Source organism: Hemitrygon akajei, chromosome 19, assembly GCF_048418815.1.
Source record: "Hemitrygon akajei chromosome 19, sHemAka1.3, whole genome shotgun sequence".
Taxonomy (NCBI): Eukaryota; Metazoa; Chordata; class Chondrichthyes; order Myliobatiformes; family Dasyatidae; genus Hemitrygon; species Hemitrygon akajei.
In genome coordinates this window covers 187087-209215 of record NC_133142.1, presented here as the reverse complement: position 1 = coordinate 209215, position 22129 = coordinate 187087, and the positions used below count along the sequence as shown (strand labels likewise).

Sequence of the window (22129 nt, the reverse complement as noted above, 5' to 3'; positions counted from 1 at the left end):
ATAAAAGTGACTTGACGACTTGACTTAAATTGAGAGGGAAGGTCACTGTCATTGCAGCAGGACACCACCAGAGGGGAATGTTGTCCACAGGGGCAGGACATCACAAATGACATGATTTGTCATTGCGCCGAAACACCATCAGGTTGGGAGTGTTGTCCATTGGGGAATCTGTCATTGCTGCAGGGCCCACTAGGTGGGAGTAAACGCGAGAAATTCTGCAGATAGACTCAAAATGTTGGAGGAGCTCGACAGGCTAGGCTGCTGATGAAGGATCTCGGCCTGAAATGTCGTCTATATTCTTTTCCATAGATGCTTAAATTTCCAGCATCTGCAGATTTTCTCTTCTTTGAAATTCTGCAGATGCTGGAAATCCAAAGCTACGCACTCAAAGTGTTGGAGAAACTCAGCATCCACGGAAATGAACAAACTGACGACGTTTCGGGCAGAGAGCCTTCTCTAGAAGGCAGGATGCCATGCAGGGGTGTGTGTTGCCCAGAAGGGACCCGTTATTGCAGCTAAATACCACCAGGTGGGGAGTGTTTGTCTTTGGCTCACCTGGGGCTGATCTGGCTGCTGCCTCTTGGGGTGTGTTGTGGAGTATAAGTATCATATCGATGACCTGGCCAAGCACCCAGCACGGCGTCGGAAGAGAAATATCACGGAGAGACAAATGTTTTGGATGATAGCCTTCCCTGCCTATGAAACGGCCAGATTTGCCCGGGTGCATGGTATCCGTGGCGCCTGCACTGGAGACATTAGCCAAGAGCTGATGAAGGACGTGCTGACTGAATTGTCAGCAGAAATGCGAGCAGCTAGGATAGTCGTCGGCATTTGGATTATCCGCTTGCAGAGAAAAGGGGGACCTGAATTAAATACCGGAAGGGAGCTGGTGGCCCTCTGGAACGCCGGCAGGTTGACGGACTACTGTAGCGCCATTTTGCTTCTGAATAGATTTGCGATGAGTTTGTAATATGGTGGGGCATCTGCTGGGGTTTTATTAAAGCCTGTGGGCCGAAGGTAATGGGGTTGCGACATCTGAGGGTACAATGTATTGTAAAGTATTCATTTTTGTGCCTGTCGTGTGGCCTTGAGCGCACGTGATTGGGACCATGAAAACGCAATACGATTACGGGAATACAACCATGAGATTGCAATATGATTGTGGGAATAAAATCGTGAGATTACAATGTGATTGTGGGAATAAAACCGTGAGATTGCAATATGATTGGGGGAATAGAATCGTGAGAACATGAAGATGACTTGAATACAGGGGTTGGAATTGTGAAGTAAGGTGACAAATGACGATTTGTTCTGCTTCAGTGGTTTGAACTGGTGTTATGCATTAGTCCACTTACTGTAGCATTTCATACTTCTTTAGTCGTAGGGTGGTGAATTTGTGGAATTTGCTACCATGGGCAACTGTGAAAGCCAGGTCGTAGGGTGTATTGAAGGCACAGATTGGTAGGTTCTTGATTGGACATGGCATCAAAGGTTACATAGAGAAGACCAGAGTGTGGGGCTGAGAAGGGGGAAACGGGATCAACCATTATTGAATGGCAGAGCAGACTCTATGAGCCAAATGGCCTAATTCTGCTCCTATGTCTTATGGTCTTATATCCATGACCAATCAAGAATCTATTAACCTCTTTCTTAAATATACATAAAGTCTTGGTCTCCACAGTTACATGTGGCAAAGAATTTCACAGATTCACCACTCTCTGGCTAAAGAATTTCCTCATCATCTCTGTCTAAAAGGATGCCCCTCTATTCTGAGGCTATATCCTCTGGTCTTAAACTCTCCCACTATAGGAAACATCCACTCCACGTCCACTCTATCAAGGCCTTTCACCATTCGATAGGTTTTAGTGAGGTCACCTCTCATTCGTCTATTCTAGTGAATACAGGCCCAGAGCCATCAAATGCTCTTCATATGACAAGGCATTCAATCCTGGAATCATTTTCATGAATCTCCTTTGAACACTCTCCAATTTCAGCACATCCCTTCTATGATAAGGGGCTCAGAACTGCTCACAATACTCCAAGTGAGGTCTCACCAGTGGTTTATAAAGTCTCAAAAGTACATACTTGCTTTTACATTCTTGTCCTCTTGAAATCAATGCCAATATTTAATTTACCTTCCTCTCCTGCACATTAACCTTTAGGGAATTCTGCACAAGGATTCCCAAGTACCTTTGTACCTCAGCTTACTGAACTTTCTCTCCATTTAGAAAATAGTCAACCCTTTTTCTTCTACCAGACTGCATGGCCATACACTTCCCGACTATTCACTTCCATACACTATTCCAGCTGTCATTTCTTTGCCCATTCTCCTAATCTGTCTAAGTCATTATGTAGCCTCTGTACTTCCTTCAAACTACCTGCCTCTCCACCTGTATTCATATTGCAACAAAACCATCAATTCCATCATCCAAATTATTAACATATAATGTGAAAAGAATTGTCCCAACACAGACCCCTTTGGAACACCACTAGTCACTGGTAGCCAACCAGAAAAGGCTCCCTTTATTCCCATCCTTTGCCTCCTGCCAATCAGCCACTTCTTTATCCATGCATGAATCTTTCCTGTAATATCATGGGTTCATAGTTTCTTAAGCTCATGTACGGCACTTTGTCAAAGGCTTTCTGAAAATCCAAGTAAACATCAACCAATTTCCCTTTGTCTATCCTGCTTGTTATTTCTTCAAAGAATTCCAACAGATTTGTCAGGCGAGATTTTCCCTTGAGGAAACCATGCGGACTGCAGCTTATTTTATCATCTGCCTCCAAGCAACCTGAGACTACATTCTTTTTAATTTACTCCAACATCTTTCCAACCACTGAAGTCAGACAAACTGAACTATAGTTTCCTTCCTGCTGCCTCTCTCCTTTCTTGAAGAGTGGAGTGACATTCACAATTTTCTAGTCTTCCAAACCTTTCCAGATCTAGTGATTCTTGAAAGATCATCACTAATGCCTCCACAATCTCTTCAGCAAACCTCTTTCAGAACGCTGGGATGTACACCACCTGGACCAGGTGACTTATCTACCTTCAGACTTTTCAGTTTCCAAGAACTTCACACATTTCATGACCACTGACAGCTAGAATCTCCACCATACTATTAGTGTCTTCCACAATGAAGACTGATGTAAAATACTTATTCAGTTCATCCACCATATAACTGTCCTCTATTACTTCCTCTCCAGCATCAGTTTCTAGCAGTCTGATATCCACTCTTCCCTCTCTTTTATACTTTCTGTACGTAAAGAAACTTTTGGTATCCTCTTTAATATTATTGACTAGCTTATCTGCATATTGCATCTTTTTAGTTTACTTCCATTGGTTCTTAAAATCCTCCCAATTCTCTAAATTCCTACTAATTTCTGCTTTATTATATGCCCTCTCTTTGGCTTTAATGCTGGCTTTGACTTCTCTAGTTAGCCACGGTTGTCATCTTTAGAATACTTCTTGCTCTTTGGGATGTATATGTCCTGTGCCTTCCATATTGCTTCCAGAAATTCCAGCCATTGCTGCCCTGCTGTCATCCCTGCCAACATTCTTTTTTAATTAATTCTGGCCAGCTCCTCTCTCATGCCTATATAATTCTCTAGACTCAATTGTACTACCGACTTTAGCTTCTCCTTCGTAAATCTCAAGGTGAATCCAATCACATTATGATCATGGCCCAAAAAGGTTGCTTTACCCTAAGCTCTCTAATCAATTGTGCAATGTCATTGCACAACACCTGGTGCAGAATGCCTGAACTACAAGCTGCTCTCATAAACGATCTCATAGGCACTCTAGAAATTCCCTCTCCTGTAATCCAGCACCAACCTGATTTTCTTAATCTACTTGACTATTGTAACATTGCACTTTTGCCATGCATCTTCTTTCTCCCGTTGTAATTGGTAGGCCACATCCTTATTACTGTTGCCAGGTCTATATACAACTTCCATTAGGGTCTTTTTACCCTTACAGTTCCTTAGCTCTGTCCACAATGATTCAACAATTTCTGGCACCCTCATGCCTGTCCTTTTAATACAATGTGTATCCTTGGACATTAAGCTCCCAGATATAACTTTCTTTCAGCCATGATTCAGTAATGCCTACAACATCATACCTGCTAAGCTGCATAAGGGCTGCAACTTTATCTATCTTATTTCATATACTGCATACATTCAATTATAACACCTCCAGTCCTGTACTCACCCTTTTTGATTTTGTCCACCTTTTATGTTGCAAATTATCCTCTGAGCTGTAATGTTGCCCTATTAACAGCCTCTCCTCACTACATATTACCTGTTTGTAAACCAGTTACCTCATCTTCAGCAATATTGTATAGCTGAATGATTTCTCCTTGCTATGAACTTCATAGTGCATCATCAGGTCAGATAAGGTAGTGAATCCCTCCCACACTTCAAGCAGTTGAGCATCTGATCTCTAGTGATCATTTAATTCACTGCAGGTTGGACTCAATTCTTTCTTTTAGGCCTTGATCTCAACTACTCTCATTAGCTACTGAAGAATGGATGGACATCAGCTGGCTCTGGACGTCGTATCTGATCTCAATGTTGCACTTCAATTGGTAGAAAATCGTATATCTACTTATCTGAAAGATGCATCAAGTTCTTCAAGTGAGATAAACTTGGAACTATATTTTTCGTACAAGTCCAGTGCAGCCATTTCCAGTCTTTTGTCCACTGAACACATGCATGCCTTTCAGCCCAACTTTGGACTGACAGCACCTGCGCACTTGATCTGCAGTGATATACATTCTGAAGTTTAGAGATTTCTGGATTAGGACAGTGCCACTGAAAGCAATTAGTACAAGCATTGTCTCCCCCTGCCAAATGGTAGCATCCAACCAATATTTTTATGATAACTCAGTAGCTAATTTAACACAGTAAACTCCCACAAGCAATTTACTCAATGACACCAGGCATTGTCAAAGTCAATGTAATTTTTTTCTGTTAATCAGCTTCCAAATATTGCTACTGTCATTCATTGTCACACCCATGCTCCGATTCCCTACTTATCATATACTCTTACTCCTATCACTCTTGAGAGCCTCAAACTCAAACTCTGCCTCAAAATCCATCTCTGGTTTCTGACCCTGCTCCACTGAACATCCAAATAACAGTTCCCCATTCTGCTTTCAGAGTTTAGAGAACAGTGCTATATTGTAACAATCCGACTGTGAGTGACACAGCCCTTTGGAAGCACTGAAAATAATCCATAACATTTAAATGAGCAGAGAATAAGGATATTAACAATCAATATTATTCTTCGTTGGCCCAGAGATTTGAGAGATGAAGAACACATCAGACACAACTGCAGAAGGTCATGCAGAAAATTCAAGGGAAGCCTCTTAACCACAGAGTGGCGATTGAAACCAATCACCTCAGCAAGAGTGTAAGGTGAACACAGGGATGGACTTAAAAGGATTGTTGTGGAACAGAAATATTGGCAGGGTCCAGATGGAGGTGGGGGGGGTTGATTTCCTACCGGACACCAGGTGTGTAGTGATTCACGAACTACCTGAGACAAACTTTAAAATAGAACTGATTTATTTGTCACAGATCCCAAATATTAAACACCAGTCCTGTTAAAGGTGAACATCAGCATAAGAAACTCATCCCATGCCCAGTGACCGGGGTGCAGAATTGGGTGTGATGAGCAGGAGCAATAATTGCAGAGTTCGACACGAACAGACTTTGGAACTTGCCTTTGGATTCAGCAACCATGATGTTTAAGTATATAGCATTAACATTTTAAGTATAAAGCTTATTTAAACTTTTTCCCCAGTGTGAACTTGATAGTGTGTCACAAGGTTGGATGACCGAGTGAATCCCTTCCCACATTTAGAACAGGAGAATGGCCTCTCCCCAGTGTGAACTCGTTGATGTAGCTTCAGTTGAAATGACCGAGGAAATCCCTTCCCACAATCTTTGCAAGTGAATGGTCTCTCCCCAGTGTGAACTGACTGGTGTGCCAGTAGGTAAGATGATCGAGTGAATCCCTTCCCACAGTCAAAGCATGTGAATGGCCTCTCCCCAGTGTGAACTCGCTGGTGTACTTTCAGTTGAGATGACTGACTGAATTCCTTCCCACAGTCTAAGCAGGAGAATGGTCTTTCCCCAGTGTGAACTGACTGATGAGCCAGTAGGTGAGATGATCGAGTGAAAGCCTTCCCACAGCGAGAGCAGATGAATGGCCTCTCCCCAGTGTGAACTCGCTGATGAGCCTTCAGTTGAGATGACTGAGTGAAACCCTTCCCACACTCTGAGCAGGTGAATGGCATCTCCCCAATGTGAACTGACTGGTGTGCCAGTAGGTGAGATGACCGAGTGAATCCCTTCCCACATTCAGAGCAGGTGAATGGCCTCTCCCCAGTGTGAACTCGCTGATGTACCTTCAGTTGAGATGACCAAGAAAATCCCTTCCCACAATCTGCGCAGATGAATGGCATCTCTCCTTTATGAATTTGCTGATGTACCTTCAGTTGAGATGACCAAGGAAATCCCTTTCCACAGTCTGCACAGATGAATGGCATCTCACCAGTGTGAACTGACTGGTGTGTCTGTAGGTGGGATGAGTGAGTGAATCCCTTCCCACACACAGAACATGTGAATGGTCTCTCTCCTGTGTGAACTCGCTGGTGTGTCTGTAGGTGTGATGACTGAGTGAATCCCTTCCCACAATCTGAGCATTTGAATGGCCGCTCTCTAGAGTGAACCCGCTGATGTTCCTTCAGTTGTGATGACTGACGAAATGCCCTACCACAGTCTGAGCAGGTGAATGGCCTCTCCCCAGTGTGAACTCGCTGGTGTGCCTGCAGGTGGGAAGACCGAGTGAATCCTTTCCCACAGTCTGAGCAGGTGAACGGCCTCTCCCCAGTGTGAACTGACTGGTGTGCCAGTAGGTCAGATGACCGAGTGAATCCCTTCCCACAGTCTGAGCAGATGAACGGTCTCTCCCCAGTGTGAACTCGCTGATGCAACTTCAGTTGAGATGACCGAGTAAATCCCTTCCCACAGTCTGAGCAGGTGAATGGTTTCTCCCCAGTGTGAACTAAATGGTGTGCATGTAGGTTACATAACTGAGTGAATCCCTTCCCACACACAGAACAAGTGTAAGGCCTCTCCCCAGAGTGAACCTGTTGGTGGTGTCTCTGTAGGTGGGATGACTGAGTAAATCCCTTTCCACAGTCTGAGCAGGTGAACGGCCTTTCCCCAGTGTGAACTCGCTGATGTACCTTCAGTTGAAATGACCGAGGAAATTCCCTCCCACAGTCTGAACAAGAGAACCGCATTTCCACAGTGTGTACTGACTGGTGTGCCAAAAGATTTGATGACCAAGTGAATTCCCTCTGACACTGAGCAGGTGGTCTTTCTTCAGTGTGAACTGACTGCTGTGCTTGTAACTGGAATGACCAAGTGATTCCCTTCCCACAGTCTGAGCAGGTAAACGGTCTCTCCTTGGTGTAAACTGACCGGTATATCTACAGGTGGAATGACTGAGTGAGTCCCTTCCCACATTCAGAGCAGATGTATGGTCTCACCCCAGTGTGAACTCACTCATGTTCTGCAGTTCAGATGACCGAGTGAATCTCTTCCACACATGGAAGAGTTGAACAGTCTGTGGGTGGGATGAGTGAGTGAATCTCTCTCCACACACAGAACAGGTGAACGGTCTCTCAGTGGTGTGAATTTCCTGATGTATCTTTAGCTTGGATGGCAGAATGAATCACTTTCCTCATTCAGAACAGGTGAACGGTCCGTCGCACTATGTTGATGACCCATGCTGATATATCTTCACGTTGGATGACTAAGTGGATCCCTCCCACACACACAGTAAGTGAATGGCCTCTTTCCAGTGTGAACTCTCTGATGTGCCTAAGGGTCAGCTGAGGGAATGAATCCCTTCCCACACTGAAAGCAGGAGAATGACATCTCCCTGCTATCTATGCTTTGGCAATTTATCATTCAGATGTCATTCGTAGTGAATCCCTCGTACAATCAATGCAGTTGAAAAACTGATCTCCAGTGAACAAATGCTGGTGTGTTCTCAGCACCCCGGTTCCAGTGGATTTCACTGAGTTGCAAAAGAAAGCTTCATTTTAGACACAAAGCACATTTCAAGCTGCGATGGGATACTTCTTCATCTCCAGGGATGAACAACAGATATATTGATGTTGCAAAGGAAATGTCTGATCGCTCCTTAGATAGCTGGACAGGGACAGCAAAACCAACACGTTGTTACGTTTGAGACTCCTGTACACTAATTCTTTGTCGTTTGTAAACTGTAAAAAAATTTGCAAAAGACATCAATGGGTGAAGGACATAACAACATTTACATTTTACATCTAAGTTTCTATGCTGAGCTCTGACATCACACTGTTATTGCAAGGTTCAACCCAAGTTGGAGGAACAACTTCTCTTCATCTAACTGGGCACAATACAGTCATTCAGGCTGACCGTCAAATTCTCTGACTGTTTTTGTCTGTATCAGAAAGGGCCATTCCTGTCTGTCTTCAATTTGTGACTTAGCTCAGTTTGTCTCTCTCCATTAGTATTATTTCAAGTTCTGGTCATGTCGCACAGCGCTACAGAGTTTACACGACTGAACCTGGGGACTTTCTAATTTCTTCGACCAGCTTCCCCCCAAATAACTGATGGTGGTGCACTCATTGATGACAATGCCAATGAATATGAAAGAGAGGGCAGTAGTCTTTCTCATTGGAGTGTGGCACTTCTGTGATTTTCAAGTTACTGATCACTTGTTACCCAGGATGTTTGCTAGAGCTGTTTGGGAGGGTTTAAACTAATTTGGCAGGGGGATGGGAACCAGGACGATAGGGATGAGGATGGAGAAGTTGGTTTACAAACAGAGGCAGTGTGTAGTGAGACTGTTAGCAAGGATAGGCTGATGATAGGGCAAAATTGCAATCAATGGGATGTGTTGCAATGTAAAGGTGGATGGAATTGAAAAGGGCGATGAATACAGGACTGAAAGTGTTATATTTGAATGGATAACAGTATACAGAATAACGCCAATGAACTTGTAGCAGTTACTGATTGGCATGTATGAGGTTGAATCAGTAAGTCATGGCTGAGGAATGACAATAGCTAAGAGCTTAACATCCAAGGATACACACAGTATTGAAAGGATAGGTAGGTAGACAGAAGGGGTGAGATGGCAGCTGGCAAAAAAATGAAATCAAATCCTCAGAAAGAAGTGACACAGGATGGGAAGGTGTAGAATCAAAAACTGCAAAGGTAAAAAGTCCTTGATGGGAGTTACATACAGACTTCCGAACATCAGCAAAGATGTGGGCTACAAATTACAATGGGAGATAAAAAAGCTTAGAAGCAGGACCTCCAGGATGGTAAATTTCTGGACAACTGCCTGTGCCATGTGCCATTGAGAGCAGAAACAGAAGAGGATATTAATGCGTGCTGAGAAGCTGGTGGAGGGGGCAAAGCTTCAGGTTCTTGGATCATAGGCAGGAGATATGGAGGGAGGTATAACCTGTTCAAGAGTGTCAGTTTGCACCTAAACTCAAGTGGGACCTATATTCTCGCGGGCAGGTTTGCTAGAGCTAATGGGGAGGGCCTAAACTAATTTGACAGGGGATGGGAACTGGAGTGAAGGGAATCAGGACAGGACAGATGGTAAGAAAGCAAAGATGTGGTGCAGTCAGACTTCAGGGAGGACAGGCAGATAATAGGAGAAAATTGCAGCCAGCAGGGTGAGCATCAGTGCATTAGGGCAGAATCAAAAAGGGTAGTAAATGCAGTACTCAAAATGTTATATTTCAATGCATGGAATATAAGAAGTAAGGGGGATGATCTTGTTGCACTATTACAGATGATCAGGTATGATTTATGTTTATCACTGAAACATAGTTGAAGGACGATTGTAATTGGGAGCTGAATGTCCAAAGTTACAGGTTGTATCAGAGGGATAGGAAGGTAGGCAGAGGGCATGGCGTGGCTCTGCTGGTAGAGAATGGCATCAAATCAGTAGAAAGATGTGACACAGGATTGGAAGATGTTGAATCTTTGTGGGTTGATTTACAAAACAGCAAGGGTAAAAGGACCCTGATGGCAGTTATATACAGGCGTCCCAACAATATCCGTGATGTAGACCACAGATTACTATGGGAAATAGAAAAGGTATATCAAACTGGCAATGTTATGATAGTCAAAGGAGATTTCAACATGCAGGTCAATTGGGAAAATCAGGTTGGTATGGATCTCAAGAGAGCAAGTTTCTTGAATGCCTACGAGATGGCTTTTTAGAACAGTTTATTGTTGAGCCTACTAGGGGATCAGCTACACTGGATTGCGTGTTATATAATGATCTGAAGGCATTTTGGGAGCTTAAGGTAAAAGAGCCCTTAAGAACCAGTAATCACTATATGCTTGAGTTCACCTTGAAATCTGATAGGGAGAAAGTAAAGTCTGACATAGCAGTATTTCAGTGGAGTAAAGGAAATTGTAGTGCTATGAGAGAGGAGTTGATCATAGTAAATTGGAAGGAGATGCTGGCAGGATGACTGCAGAGCAGCAATGGTGTGAGTTTCTGGGGAAAATGAGGAAGGTGCAGGTAGATGTATTCCAAAAACAAAGAAATACTCAAATGGTAAAGTAGTACAACCGTGGCTGACAAGGGAAGTCCAAGCTAATGTAAAAGCAAAAGAGAGGACATACAACAAAGCAAGAATTAGTGAGAAGACAGAGGATTGGGAAGTTTTAAAACCCTACAAAGAGCAACTAAAAGAATCATCCGGAGGGAAAAGATGAAACATAAAAGCAAGCTAGTAAACAATAACTAAGTGGAGAGTAAAAGCTTTTTCAAGTATGTAAAAAATAAAAAAGAGACGAGAGTGGATATAGGACGCTAGAAAATGAGGCCAGAGAAATAATAACCGGGAACAAGGAGATGACAGATGAACTAATTAAGTATTTGGATCAGTCTTCACTGTGGAAGACATTAGCAGTGTGCCAGATATTGAAAGTTGTGAGGGAAGAGAAGTGAGTGCAGTTACTATTACAAGGGAGAAGGTGCTCAAAAAGCTGAAAGACATAAGGGTACATAAGTTACCCCGACCAGATTAACTGCACCCTAGGGTTCTGAAAGAGATAGCAGTAGAAATTGTGGAGGCATTAGAAATGATCTTTCAAAAATAATTGGATTCTGGAATGGTGCCAGAGGACTGTAAAATTGCAAATGTCACTCCACTCTTTAAGAAAGGAGGAAGGCAGCAGAAGGTAAATTATAGACCAGTCACCCTGGCCTCAGTGGTTGGGAAGATGTTGAAGCTAATTGTTAAAGGTCAGGTTATGGAGTACTTGGTAACACAGGACAAGATAGGACAAAGTCAGCATGACTTCCTTAAGGGAAAATCTTGGCTGATTTCTGGTTGGCTACCAGTGACTAATAGTGCTCTGTGGGGGTCAGTGTTGGGATGCTTCTTTTTATGCTGTGTACCATTGACTTAGATGGCTTTGTTGCCAAGTTTGCAGATGATACGAAGGTTGGTGGAAGGGCAGGTAGTGTTTAGGAAACAGGTAGGCTGCAGAAAGACTTAGATTCAGAGAATGAGCAAGAAAATGGCAAATGAAATACAATGTTGGAAAATGTATGGTCATGCACTCTGGTAGTAGAAATAAATGTACAGACTATTTTCTAAACAATGAGAATATCCAAAAACTGAGATGCAAAGGGACTTGGTAGTCTTTGTGCAGAACACCTGAAGGTTAACTTGCAGGCAGAGTTAGTGGTGAGGAAAGAAAATGCAACATTAGCGTTCATTTCAAGAGGTCTAGAGATGTGATGCTGAAGCTTTATAAGGCACTGGTGAGGCCTCACCTTCAGTATTGTGAATAGTTTTGACTCCTCATCTGGCATTGGAAAGGGTTCAAAGGAGGTTCACAAGGATGATTCTGGGAATGAAAGGGTTATCATATGATATCTCTGGGTCTGTACATGTTGGAATTAATAAGGATGAGTGGGGATCACTTTGGAATCTTTTAAATGTTGAAAGGCCTAGAGATGGTAAGTGTGGCAAGGATGTTTCCTATGGAGGAAGAGTATAGAACAAGAGGGCACAGCCTCAGGATAGAGGAGTGTCTATTTAAAACAGAAATGCAGAGAAATTTCTTTAGCCAGAGGGTGGTGAATTTGTGGAATTTATTACCACAAGTAGCTGCGGATGCCAGGTTGTTAGATCCATTCAAGACAGAACTTGATAGGTTCTTGATTGGACATGGCATGAAAGGTTATGGGGAGAAGGCCTGAGAGTGGCACTTAGGATGGAAAAAAGGGATCTCCATAATCGCATGGTGGAACAGACTCGATGGGCTAAATGGACTAATTCTGCTCCAGTGTCTCTGTTTCGGGTGTCAGATGTTGGATTTCCGGGAGACTACCAGGCTCTCCCAATGGCCACATCTACACCAGGTGCATCGAGATGCAGCTCCTTAGAGACGATGATGAGGAACTGGAGCTGCAGTTTGGCTTAGAAACATAGAATAACTACAGAACAACACAGGCCCTTAGGCCCTCAATGCTGTGCTGAACATGTCTTAGTTAGAAATTTCCTAAGGTTGAGATGTTAAAGGGTTAAAAGGTTGGGAAATGATTTTCGGACTCTTGTAAAACGGGTTAAATTGCTGCAGACTTCTGTTTGTTCTGTTCTGAGTAATCCGCCTGTGCTGCTTTCAGACTGATAACCTTGCACATGTTACGTTTTGTGGATTGAGTTCTGCTTATCTGTCACACACCTCCTGCTACATGGTTTTGCAAGAATTGAGCAAAGCGCTCTTTGTCTTGTAAGCTTTTTCTATAAATTGTAACACGTCTAAGTTAGACAAAGGTTCGATACAAACCCGCAATCCTTGTCTCACCTGCAGGTGTCAGGATGTGGTAATCTAATTATACTTTGTCTTCAAATATGCGGAACGATGGTTGTAAAATGAGGAATTATCTCATTGCGCACATTGTCCTGGTTATCTGAACTTGACTGCCTTTTAAGACGATTTTGCCTCAAAATACCACTGTTGCTGGGCATGTGACTATGGGGGTAGCTAAAAAATTGTTTCCTGCGTATGTGACAAAAACACTAAAAACTCTGTATCTCTGTGCTTTGAGAGAGACCTCTGGTATGGGCCCCCTGTGTGTGCCTAAGGAGGGCTCTCTCTAGTAGCGAGCTACTAATAAAAGCTTTTGCTTTATCCTTCTTAGTACTGTGTGTTCTTGCATCGGGTAACGGGTAATAATTAGAAGTAAATTTTAACAATTTGCCGAGCCAGCCAGGAGTCCAAAACGAGGCCTCCCCGTGAGACAGCATCAGCAATCGGCTCCGTGGCAATGACCTGAGATGGATGGGCCCCTAAGGTAAGATTTACCTTGATCTCTCATTAATTGTCCACCTTGATGACCCCTTCGTCTGGTGAGAAATCCTCTGACGGACTCCTGAAGAACCATTAAGATTATCCGAGTACTACGGTAAGAACGGTGGGCTTGAGGATGCACCCTGGTATAAGAAGAGTGGGCTTGAGGTTTTGCCCTGGTGTAAGAAGAATGGGCTTGAGGATTCACCCTGGTGTAAGAAGAGTTAGAGGATTCACTCTGGTATAAATATGTTTTGTAGTAAGCTTACGATAATTTGCCTGTCTCATACACCCTGCCTTAGACTGATTGTTAAGAGGGGAAATCCCCCACGTGAAGGTCAGGACCCTGAAGTGGGTGCAGAGAGATATGGCACTAAATTAGTGGATTACAGGAAAATGGGTCAGACCCTTGATAAGTCAGGACCAGACACCCCCTTGTTCAAAATTTGTAAGGAGAATCCCAGGGATGAGAATGATTTCCGTAAGTTATCTGCCTCATTAAATAAGAAACTGGGAAATGGAATGTGGCCATTGGCGGGGGGGGGGGGGGAACCTGGGATGTGGAAACAGAAGAGGCAATGTGGAAATGAAAATCAGGGGAAAAATGGAAAATTTTAATGTAAACATGGAGAAAAATGGCCAAGGAATTAACCAATAAGTCTAGACAAAGTAGTTGGGAACACAATGCACGTAGAAGGGGGATTCGCCTATGTGACAGGGAAAGCAAACCCAAGCCATGGGAAGTGTTGAAGTATCAGTGTAAAGACCATGATAAAGGACAGAAAAGGAGGGAGAAAACAGGAGAAGGAACTGGACAGGGACATGAGGGTGCTAATTACCAGGGTAAAATGGAGGTACCTCTGGACATGTCTGGATTACCCATGTTGTTCCAAAATGAGATTGATGATACAGATGAAACTGAGGAAGATTGGCTAGTGCGCCCCACGGCCCAAGTTTACCCTCTACTCCCTCAGTCACAAGCGTCCCAACCACCACTTCCTTACTCACCTCAGAGATCTAATGAACAGGAGCAGGGGCAGGGGCCAGAGCAATTTAGTGACCCGATAGCAGCCAGAACTAGAAGCCAAACTAAGCAGCAGTCAAAGGAAAAACCCTTCTGGTTGCCAGTACCTAAAACCCATGCCCGAAAGAGAAACTGCTTGGTAGGGGACGGCCCCTTAATTGACCCAGATGAGGAGTATGATGATGATGACCCCTTTGGACCTGCGGCCCTGGATGCAAGCACTCCACATTTGCTCCCGACCCGAATTGTCCCCAGTCCCCATGGGAATGCCAATGAAACCACTCTGCAAGTTTATACCCCTTGGAAACCTCATGAAATGTGCACGATTATGAGCAAGGCACCTAACTGCAAGATGAATCCTGATGATTTTATAGACTATATAATAGGTACCATTCAAATGTCAGCTATGCCATTGTGAATGACTCGGCTGTGGTCGAGTCAGCATCCTTACAACCTCCTGTTTCAGCACAAAAGGCAGAACTGTTTGCTTTGACAAGAGCCTGTATATTGGCCAAGAATAAAGTGGCCAATATTTTTACTGACTCCCGTTACACTTTTGAGGGGGGGGGGGGGGCTCATGACTTCAGCCAACTGTGGGCCCACCGGAGATTCCTCACTTTCACAGGAACCCCTATTCAGAAAGCTTTGTACGTAAAGAACCTCCTCAGTGCCATCCTCCCAAAACAATCAGCTATCATTAAGTGCTCAGCGCATCTCTCCAACTCTACAGTCACCCAAGGTAATAATAGGGCGGACAGGGAAGCCAAATTAGCAGCACAGACTGCCATTTATATTGACTCCATGCCAGAGAAATTGGCCTTGGCCTGCAGTCCGACCACAACAACAAAAGGTCTTCCAGGCATGGACACTATACAATAACTACAGGGGGACGCCCTGATTCAGAAAAACTAATCTGGAAGAAGCATGGGTGTTCGCACTCTGCGTCCAAGGGCCTCTGGCTCACTTCAGTTGGCCAAGTATGTATACCTGATGCATTGTTACCAATGCTTATTGATTGCCTGCATACTGATACACACCTTGGGAAGGAATGAATGAGTAACATTTTATTACACACCTGGTGGCACCCTAGATTGGAAGAGGTGGCACAAGAGAAAATAGGATCATGTCTGATATGCCAACAAACGAACGCGGGAAAAGGAGTAAAACGTGCCCCAGGAGAAGCCCCCTTGCCAAATGGTCCTTTTGAATGCACTCAGCTTGATTTTATCGAACTACCACGTGTACACTGTTATAAGTATTGTTTAGTGATTGTAGATGTGTTTCGTAGATGGATTGAAGCCTTTCTGACCACGGTGGTAAGGTTGTTACAGATATTATACCAAGATTCGGGGTACCCAGACAAATAAGTTCGGACAATGGTCCTCATTTTGTGGGAAAAATAAATAAAGAGCTATGTGAGGTGCTGCACATTGAACAGCAGTTCCACTGTGTCTATCACCCGAAGGATGCAGGAGTAGTGGAACGGGCTAACGGCACCCTGAAAAATAAGCTGGCTAAGTTAATGTCTGATACCGGACTGAACTGGCTGAAGGTCCTTCCATTAGCTTTGTATCATATGAGGATTACTCCCCATTCCACTACTGGAGTATCAGCAGCTGAAATTGTTTATGGACATCCCGGAAGGACCCCATGGGATGCTAACATTCAGCTTCCCACACAAGTTGACCTTAATGTTATGGGGGATGAATTGCAAAAGTATTTCAGGCAGTTAACATCCTCTCTAAAGTTTCTTCATTCTCAGGTGCAGGAGGCATTTAAGCCACAGGAAAAACCAGAGGCAGAGTGGCCAGATTTGAAAATTGGAGATTCGGTACTGATAAGGGATTAGGAGCACCCCAAGCTTGGACCCTGGTGGAAAGGACCTTTTCTCCTTCTCCAAACGCCCACATCAGTAAAAGTACAAGGTCACAACCGTAGGATTCAACTGAGCGATTTTAAGTAATCGTCACCGGACAAAAACTGATTGTTGTTGGACTTGGACTCTTTATGTTTGTACTAACAGATACTTTAGAAAGTAATCTCTTTTATGAAATGCATATGCGATTATATGATAATAGAACTGTATGTTACCCCTTAGCTCAATCTGCGGAGGCACTATTTGTGGCTAACCCATCTGAAAGGAGGTGAGAGGATTGAGTGGAAGAGGATAGGCCAGGCAGAGAGTGTAAAGGTGATAAGGGAAGGTTTACAAGAGGGAGTATGGGACGGTATGTGGAAAGTCTGAACGGTACCTCTGGGTGGACCTCTGAGAATTGGCAATCCAAGTGCTAGGGAACTCGGTCCTGGCAAAAGGCACAAATGCAATGAAATGACGATTGGGAAGAGGGACGTTGGGTCACTAACTCTAGCTGTAGGGGCACCCAAGGCTACCCTTTCTGCTTCCGAGGACAAGGATGGGGGTGTGTAATTGCCAAAGTCCCTAAGAACATGCCCTGCATTGAAAAACGGTGTCTGAATCATGATTGCAGAATAAAACGAGGGAAGTTTTCATGTACCTGTACTCGAGAAAGGTGTACTTCCCTACCCAAAGGGAGTCAGTATGTATGTGGTCATTGTAATGGGACCCACATTTCTAGAGGGACAATGTCACTCGCTTTCGCCCCAATATACCACTCTGAAAATACCTGGTATTCAAAAAATATTTTCTTCTGGTAGTTCCACATGCTACCAGGCAAAGAGCGGATATGTGTTCCTCTTTAACGGAACCTATACTATGGCTACCAATGTTCTGCCTCCACTATTCGCAGTTGGAACGATCAGCCCTCTCACTGTTCCTTGCCCGCAGGAAGCTCACGTTCGACGATGACTGGTGGCTTGATCCATCAGTAAAGAATTTTGTGTGGATTATAAGGACCTGACCACTCTGGGATCAGCGGTAGGCTATGGCTGGCTCAGCACGTCCTCCCTAGGGGATCTGCTGGGGCTATAGCTGCCAGGAATCGAAACTACCTCATCTGTGGGCTGACGGCATTGGGAAACAGCACAATGGAGGGCCTGGAAGCAATCAACCAAGAAATGGCAGAACTTTGGCTTTAACGCTCTGCAGACCTGGTATGCTGTGGACTACCAGTTAGCTCAGCAAGGAGGGGTATGTGCCATAGTTGGGGATAAGTGCATCACTCATGTCAGGGACAAGTCCTATAATGTCTTTCATGCAATTCTGGAGATTCAGGAGCAGTTAGATAGTTTTAGGCCAGGGTCCGCTGGAGGAGAAGGGTGGCTCAGCTGGTTGCTAGGGGGATCATGGGACTGTTACCTCCTGCATGGGTTAATCATTCTTGCCATGATTATCATTGTGTGTTGTGTACTGTTGACCTGTTTAAACACTTGCTGCAAGGCTTTCGCTACCGAATTAGTGGCACCATTTTCAGCCCCAATTTAATTATGTTATCATGGAATGGGATGAGATGTTGAAGGGTTAAAGGATTGGGAAATGATTTTCGGACTCTTGTAAAACAGGTTAAATTGCTGCAGATTTCTGTTTGTTCTGTTCTGAGTAATCTGCCTGTGCTGCTTTTCAGACTGACAACCTTGCACATTATGTTTTGTGGATTGAGTTCTGCTTATCTGTCACACACCTCCCGCTACATGGTTTTGCAAGAATTGAGCTAAGCGTTCTTTGTCTCGTAAGCTATTTCTATAAATTGTAATATGTCTAAGTTAGACAAAGGTTTGATACGAACCCACAATCCTTGTCTCACCTGCAGGTGTCAGGATGTAGTAATCTAATTGTACTCTGTCTCCAAATATGCGGAACAACGGTTGAAAGATGAGGAATTATCTCATTGTGCACATTGTCCTGGTTATCTGAACTTGACTGCCTTTTAAGGTGATTTTGTTTTAAAAATACCACTGTTGCGGGGCATGTGACTATGGGGGTAGCTAAAAAATTGTTTCCTGCGTATGTGACAAAAATGGTATAAAAACTCTATCTCTGTGCTTTGAGAGAGAGACCTCTGGTACGGGTCCCCTGTGCGTGCCTAAGGAGGCCTCTCTCTAGTAGTGAGCTACTAATAAAAGCTGTTGCTTTATCCTCTGTAGTACTGTGTGTTCTTGCATCAGGTAATGGGTAATAATTAGAAGTAAGGTTTAACAAGGTTACCCATAGACCCTATCGTACCCACCTCCACCACCATCACTGGGAGCCCATTCCATGCACTCACCACTCTCTGTGTAAGAAACTTATCCTGACATCACCTCTGTACTTACTTCCAAGCACCTTACTCCAATTAAACACTTTCCTAACTTGCCTGTTCAGATCCCTCTCCAACGCTATGGGAAAGGAGATAGAATTGTGATCACGATCTCCAAAATGCTCTCCCACTGAGAGCCCTGACACCTGACCAGGCTCATTTCCCAATACCAGATCAAGTACAGCCTCTCCCTTGTAGGCTTATCTACATATTGTGTCAGGAAACCTTCCTGAACACACCTAACAAACTCCACCCCACCTAAACCTTGTTTGGGAAAGTGAAGCAGTGATAGATAGGAGCTACAGGGAGGTATTCACCCCCAAGGCTACAATAGACAGATAAATGAGTGACTGTTTGAGGAGAGGGAAGAGAAAACGTGAGATAGTGGAGAGCACCCCCATGGCCATCCTCTTCAACAATAAGTACTCCATTTTGAGTACTGCTGTGGGGGACGACCTACCTGGGAGAAGCAACAACAGCCGTACCTCTGGTACTGAGTCTGGCCCTGTGGCTCAGAAGGGTTGGGTACTGAAGAGGTTGGCAGCAGTAATAGGGGACTCTATATTGGGAGACAGGCAATTCTGTGAATGTGAAGTAAAAATACGGATGGTAGCTTGCCTCCCAGATGCCAGGGTTGATAATGTTTCTGAACGATTCCACAATAGTTTGAAAAAGGAGGGTGAGCAACCACAAGTAGTGCTACATATTGGTACCAATGACGTAGGTGGAAAAAGGGAGGAGGTCCCAAAAACAGAATGCAGGGACTTAGGAAGGAAGCTGAGGAGCAGGACCTCAAGGGTAGTAATCTTGGCATTACTGCCTATGTCACGCAACAGTGAGGATAGAAATAGAATAAGGTCGCAGGTAAATGAGTGGCTGAAGAATTGGAGCATGGGGCAGGGATTCAGATTCCTGGATAATTGGGACCTCTTCTGGGGCAGGTGCGACCTGTACAAAAGGGAATACACTTGAATCCAATGGGGACCAATATTCTTGCAGGGAGATTTACTAGAGCTGTGGGGGTGGCTTAAACCAATATGGCAAGGGTACGTGGAACCAGTATGATAGAGCTGAGCATCAGCCAGAAGGTTTACAAGTTGATGATGGGTGTAACATGAATGTAAGGAAGGACAAATTAATGACTGGGTACAAATGCAGACAAAGCAAAGAGTTAAATTGTTCCACAGAGGCAAAATTCAAAAGGGCGAAGAATGAAGGACCGAAGGTGCTGTATTTAAATGCGCATAGCAGTTGGAATAAGGTGGATGAACTAGCACAATTAAAGATTGGTTGGTATTACGCTGTGAGCATCACTGAGCTGTGGCTGAAAGAAGGCGATAGTTGAGAACTTAACATCAAAGGATATACTTTGTATCGAAAGGTCAGGCAGTAAGGTAAAGGGGGTGGTGTGGCTTTGCTGGTATGAGATGGAATTACATCTTTAGAAAGAGGTGACATCAGGTCAGAGAAAGTTAACCCTTTATGAGTGGAGTTAATAAACTTCAAGAGTGAAAAAAAACATTGTGGGAATCAAATATAGGTCTCCAAATAGTAGCTAAGATGTGGGGTTGAGATCGAAAAGGGAGCAGGAAAATGAAATAAGGGTAATGTCACAATTGTAATGGGGGATTTGGGAAAATCTGGTTAGTGTTAGATCACAAGAGAGTGAATTTGTTGAATGCCAACCCATTGGCTTTTTAGAGCAGCTTGTGCTTGAGCCTATTTGAGGAAAGGCTATCTTAGATCCAGTGTTGAGTAATAACCCAGATCTTATTTGGGAGTTTAATGTAGAAGAACCCTTAGGAGGCAGTGATCATAATATGATTGAATTCATTCTGCAATTTGAGAGGGAGAAGCAAAAGTCAGATGTATCAGTATTACAATGGAATAAAGGGAATTACAGAGGCATGAGAGAGGAGCTTGCCCAGGTGGATTGGAGGAGAATACTGGTGGGGATGACAGCAGAGCAGAGGTGGTTGAAGTTTCTGGGAATAGTTCTCAAGGCGTAGGATAGATATGTCCTACAGATGAAAAGGTTCTCAAATAGCAGGCATAGGAAGTTAAGGACTGTATAAAACCAAGAAAAGGACATATAAGGTAGTATTAGTGTGGGAAGTTGGATGATTGGGAGCAACGTTCCCTCTAATTTTTAGTAGTCAGTGTGTGCAAAAATCTTATGTTGTGCAACTTTTTTCCTGTGACAAAAGTATGTGCACACTGAATGCACACATGGCACAGTTTATGTAGGTTTACAAAATATTTGACATAAAACTGCACAGAATAACAACAAAATAACATACATATTTAAGTCACGGTTATTTTTTTCTCTCTCCTGTCTTTGGCATTTACCCATTCTTTGTAAACTCTATCTAGACTAACAATAAGTATAATTATTAATTACTACATTATTTTAGGTAACTAACCTTTTGTGTGCACATTAATTTCCTTTGTGCGCTGGTTGCAAATGTGTGAGCGCGCACGCGCACAGCTTAGAGGGACCATAGATTGGGAGGCTTTTAAAATCCAACAAAAGGCAACTAAAAAAGCTACAAGAAGAGAAAAGATGAAATATGAGGGCAAAGTAGCCAATTACAGAAAGCAGGATACTAAAAGGTTTTTGGTTGTATAGAGAGTTATTAGATGACCACTGTAAAATGATGCTGGTGAGGCAGCAATGGGGGACAAAGAAATGGAAGATGAACATAATGAGTACTTTGCATCAGTCTTCACAGTGGAAGACACTAGCAATATGCCAGAAGTCGAGTGTCAGGGAGCAGGAGTGAGTGCCATTGCTATTACTAAGGAAAAAGTGCTTGGCAAACTCAAAGGTCTTAAGGTGGATAAGTCACCTGACCAGATCAATTAGACAGAGGATGCTGAAGAGATAATGAATGCATTGACCATGACCCTTCAAGAATCACTTGATTCTGGCATGGTCCCAGAGGACTGGAAAATTACAAATGTCACTCCACTCTTTCAGAAGGGAGGAAGACAAAAGAAAGTTAATTACTGGCCAGTTAGCCTTTCCTCAGTATAAATAATGATGAGGTTTGGGGGTACTTGGAAACTAATGATAAACTAAGTCAAAGTTAGCATGGTTTCTGTGAAGGGAAATCTTGTCTGACAAATCTGTTATGAGTTCTTCTACGAAGTAACAGGCAGGGTGGACAAAGAAGAGGCAGTGGATGTCATTTACTTGGATTTTCACACATGAGGCTGCTTAACAAGAATCCTATGGCATTACAGGAAAGATACTGGCATGGATAGGGGAATGGCTGAAAGGCAGGAAGCAGCGAGTGGGAATAAAGAGGACCTTTTCTGGATGGTTGCCAGTGACTTGTGGTGTTCCTCAGGGGTCAGTATTGGGACCGCTACTTTTCACATTGTTTGTCAATGTTTTTGATAATGGAATTGATAGCTTTGAGGGAAAGTTTGCAGATGATACGAAGATAGGTACAGAGGTAGGTTGTGCTGAGGAATTAATGCGATTGTA

The 22129-nt window shown here is 43.7% G+C and overlaps 1 protein-coding gene across 1 annotated transcript in view; it reads right to left on the bottom strand.

The window, feature by feature from the left end:
* Nucleotides 1-5565: 5565 nt before the first annotated feature.
* Nucleotides 5566-22129, bottom strand: part of LOC140741676 (uncharacterized) — a 35104-nt gene continuing 18540 nt past the window's right edge. The window contains exon 2 of the mRNA XM_073071939.1: nucleotides 5566-8300. Coding sequence (XP_072928040.1) covers nucleotides 5787-7310 — 1524 coding nt within the window. The 5' untranslated portion in view covers nucleotides 7311-8300 and the 3' untranslated portion in view covers nucleotides 5566-5786. The remainder of the gene's footprint in view (nucleotides 8301-22129) is intronic.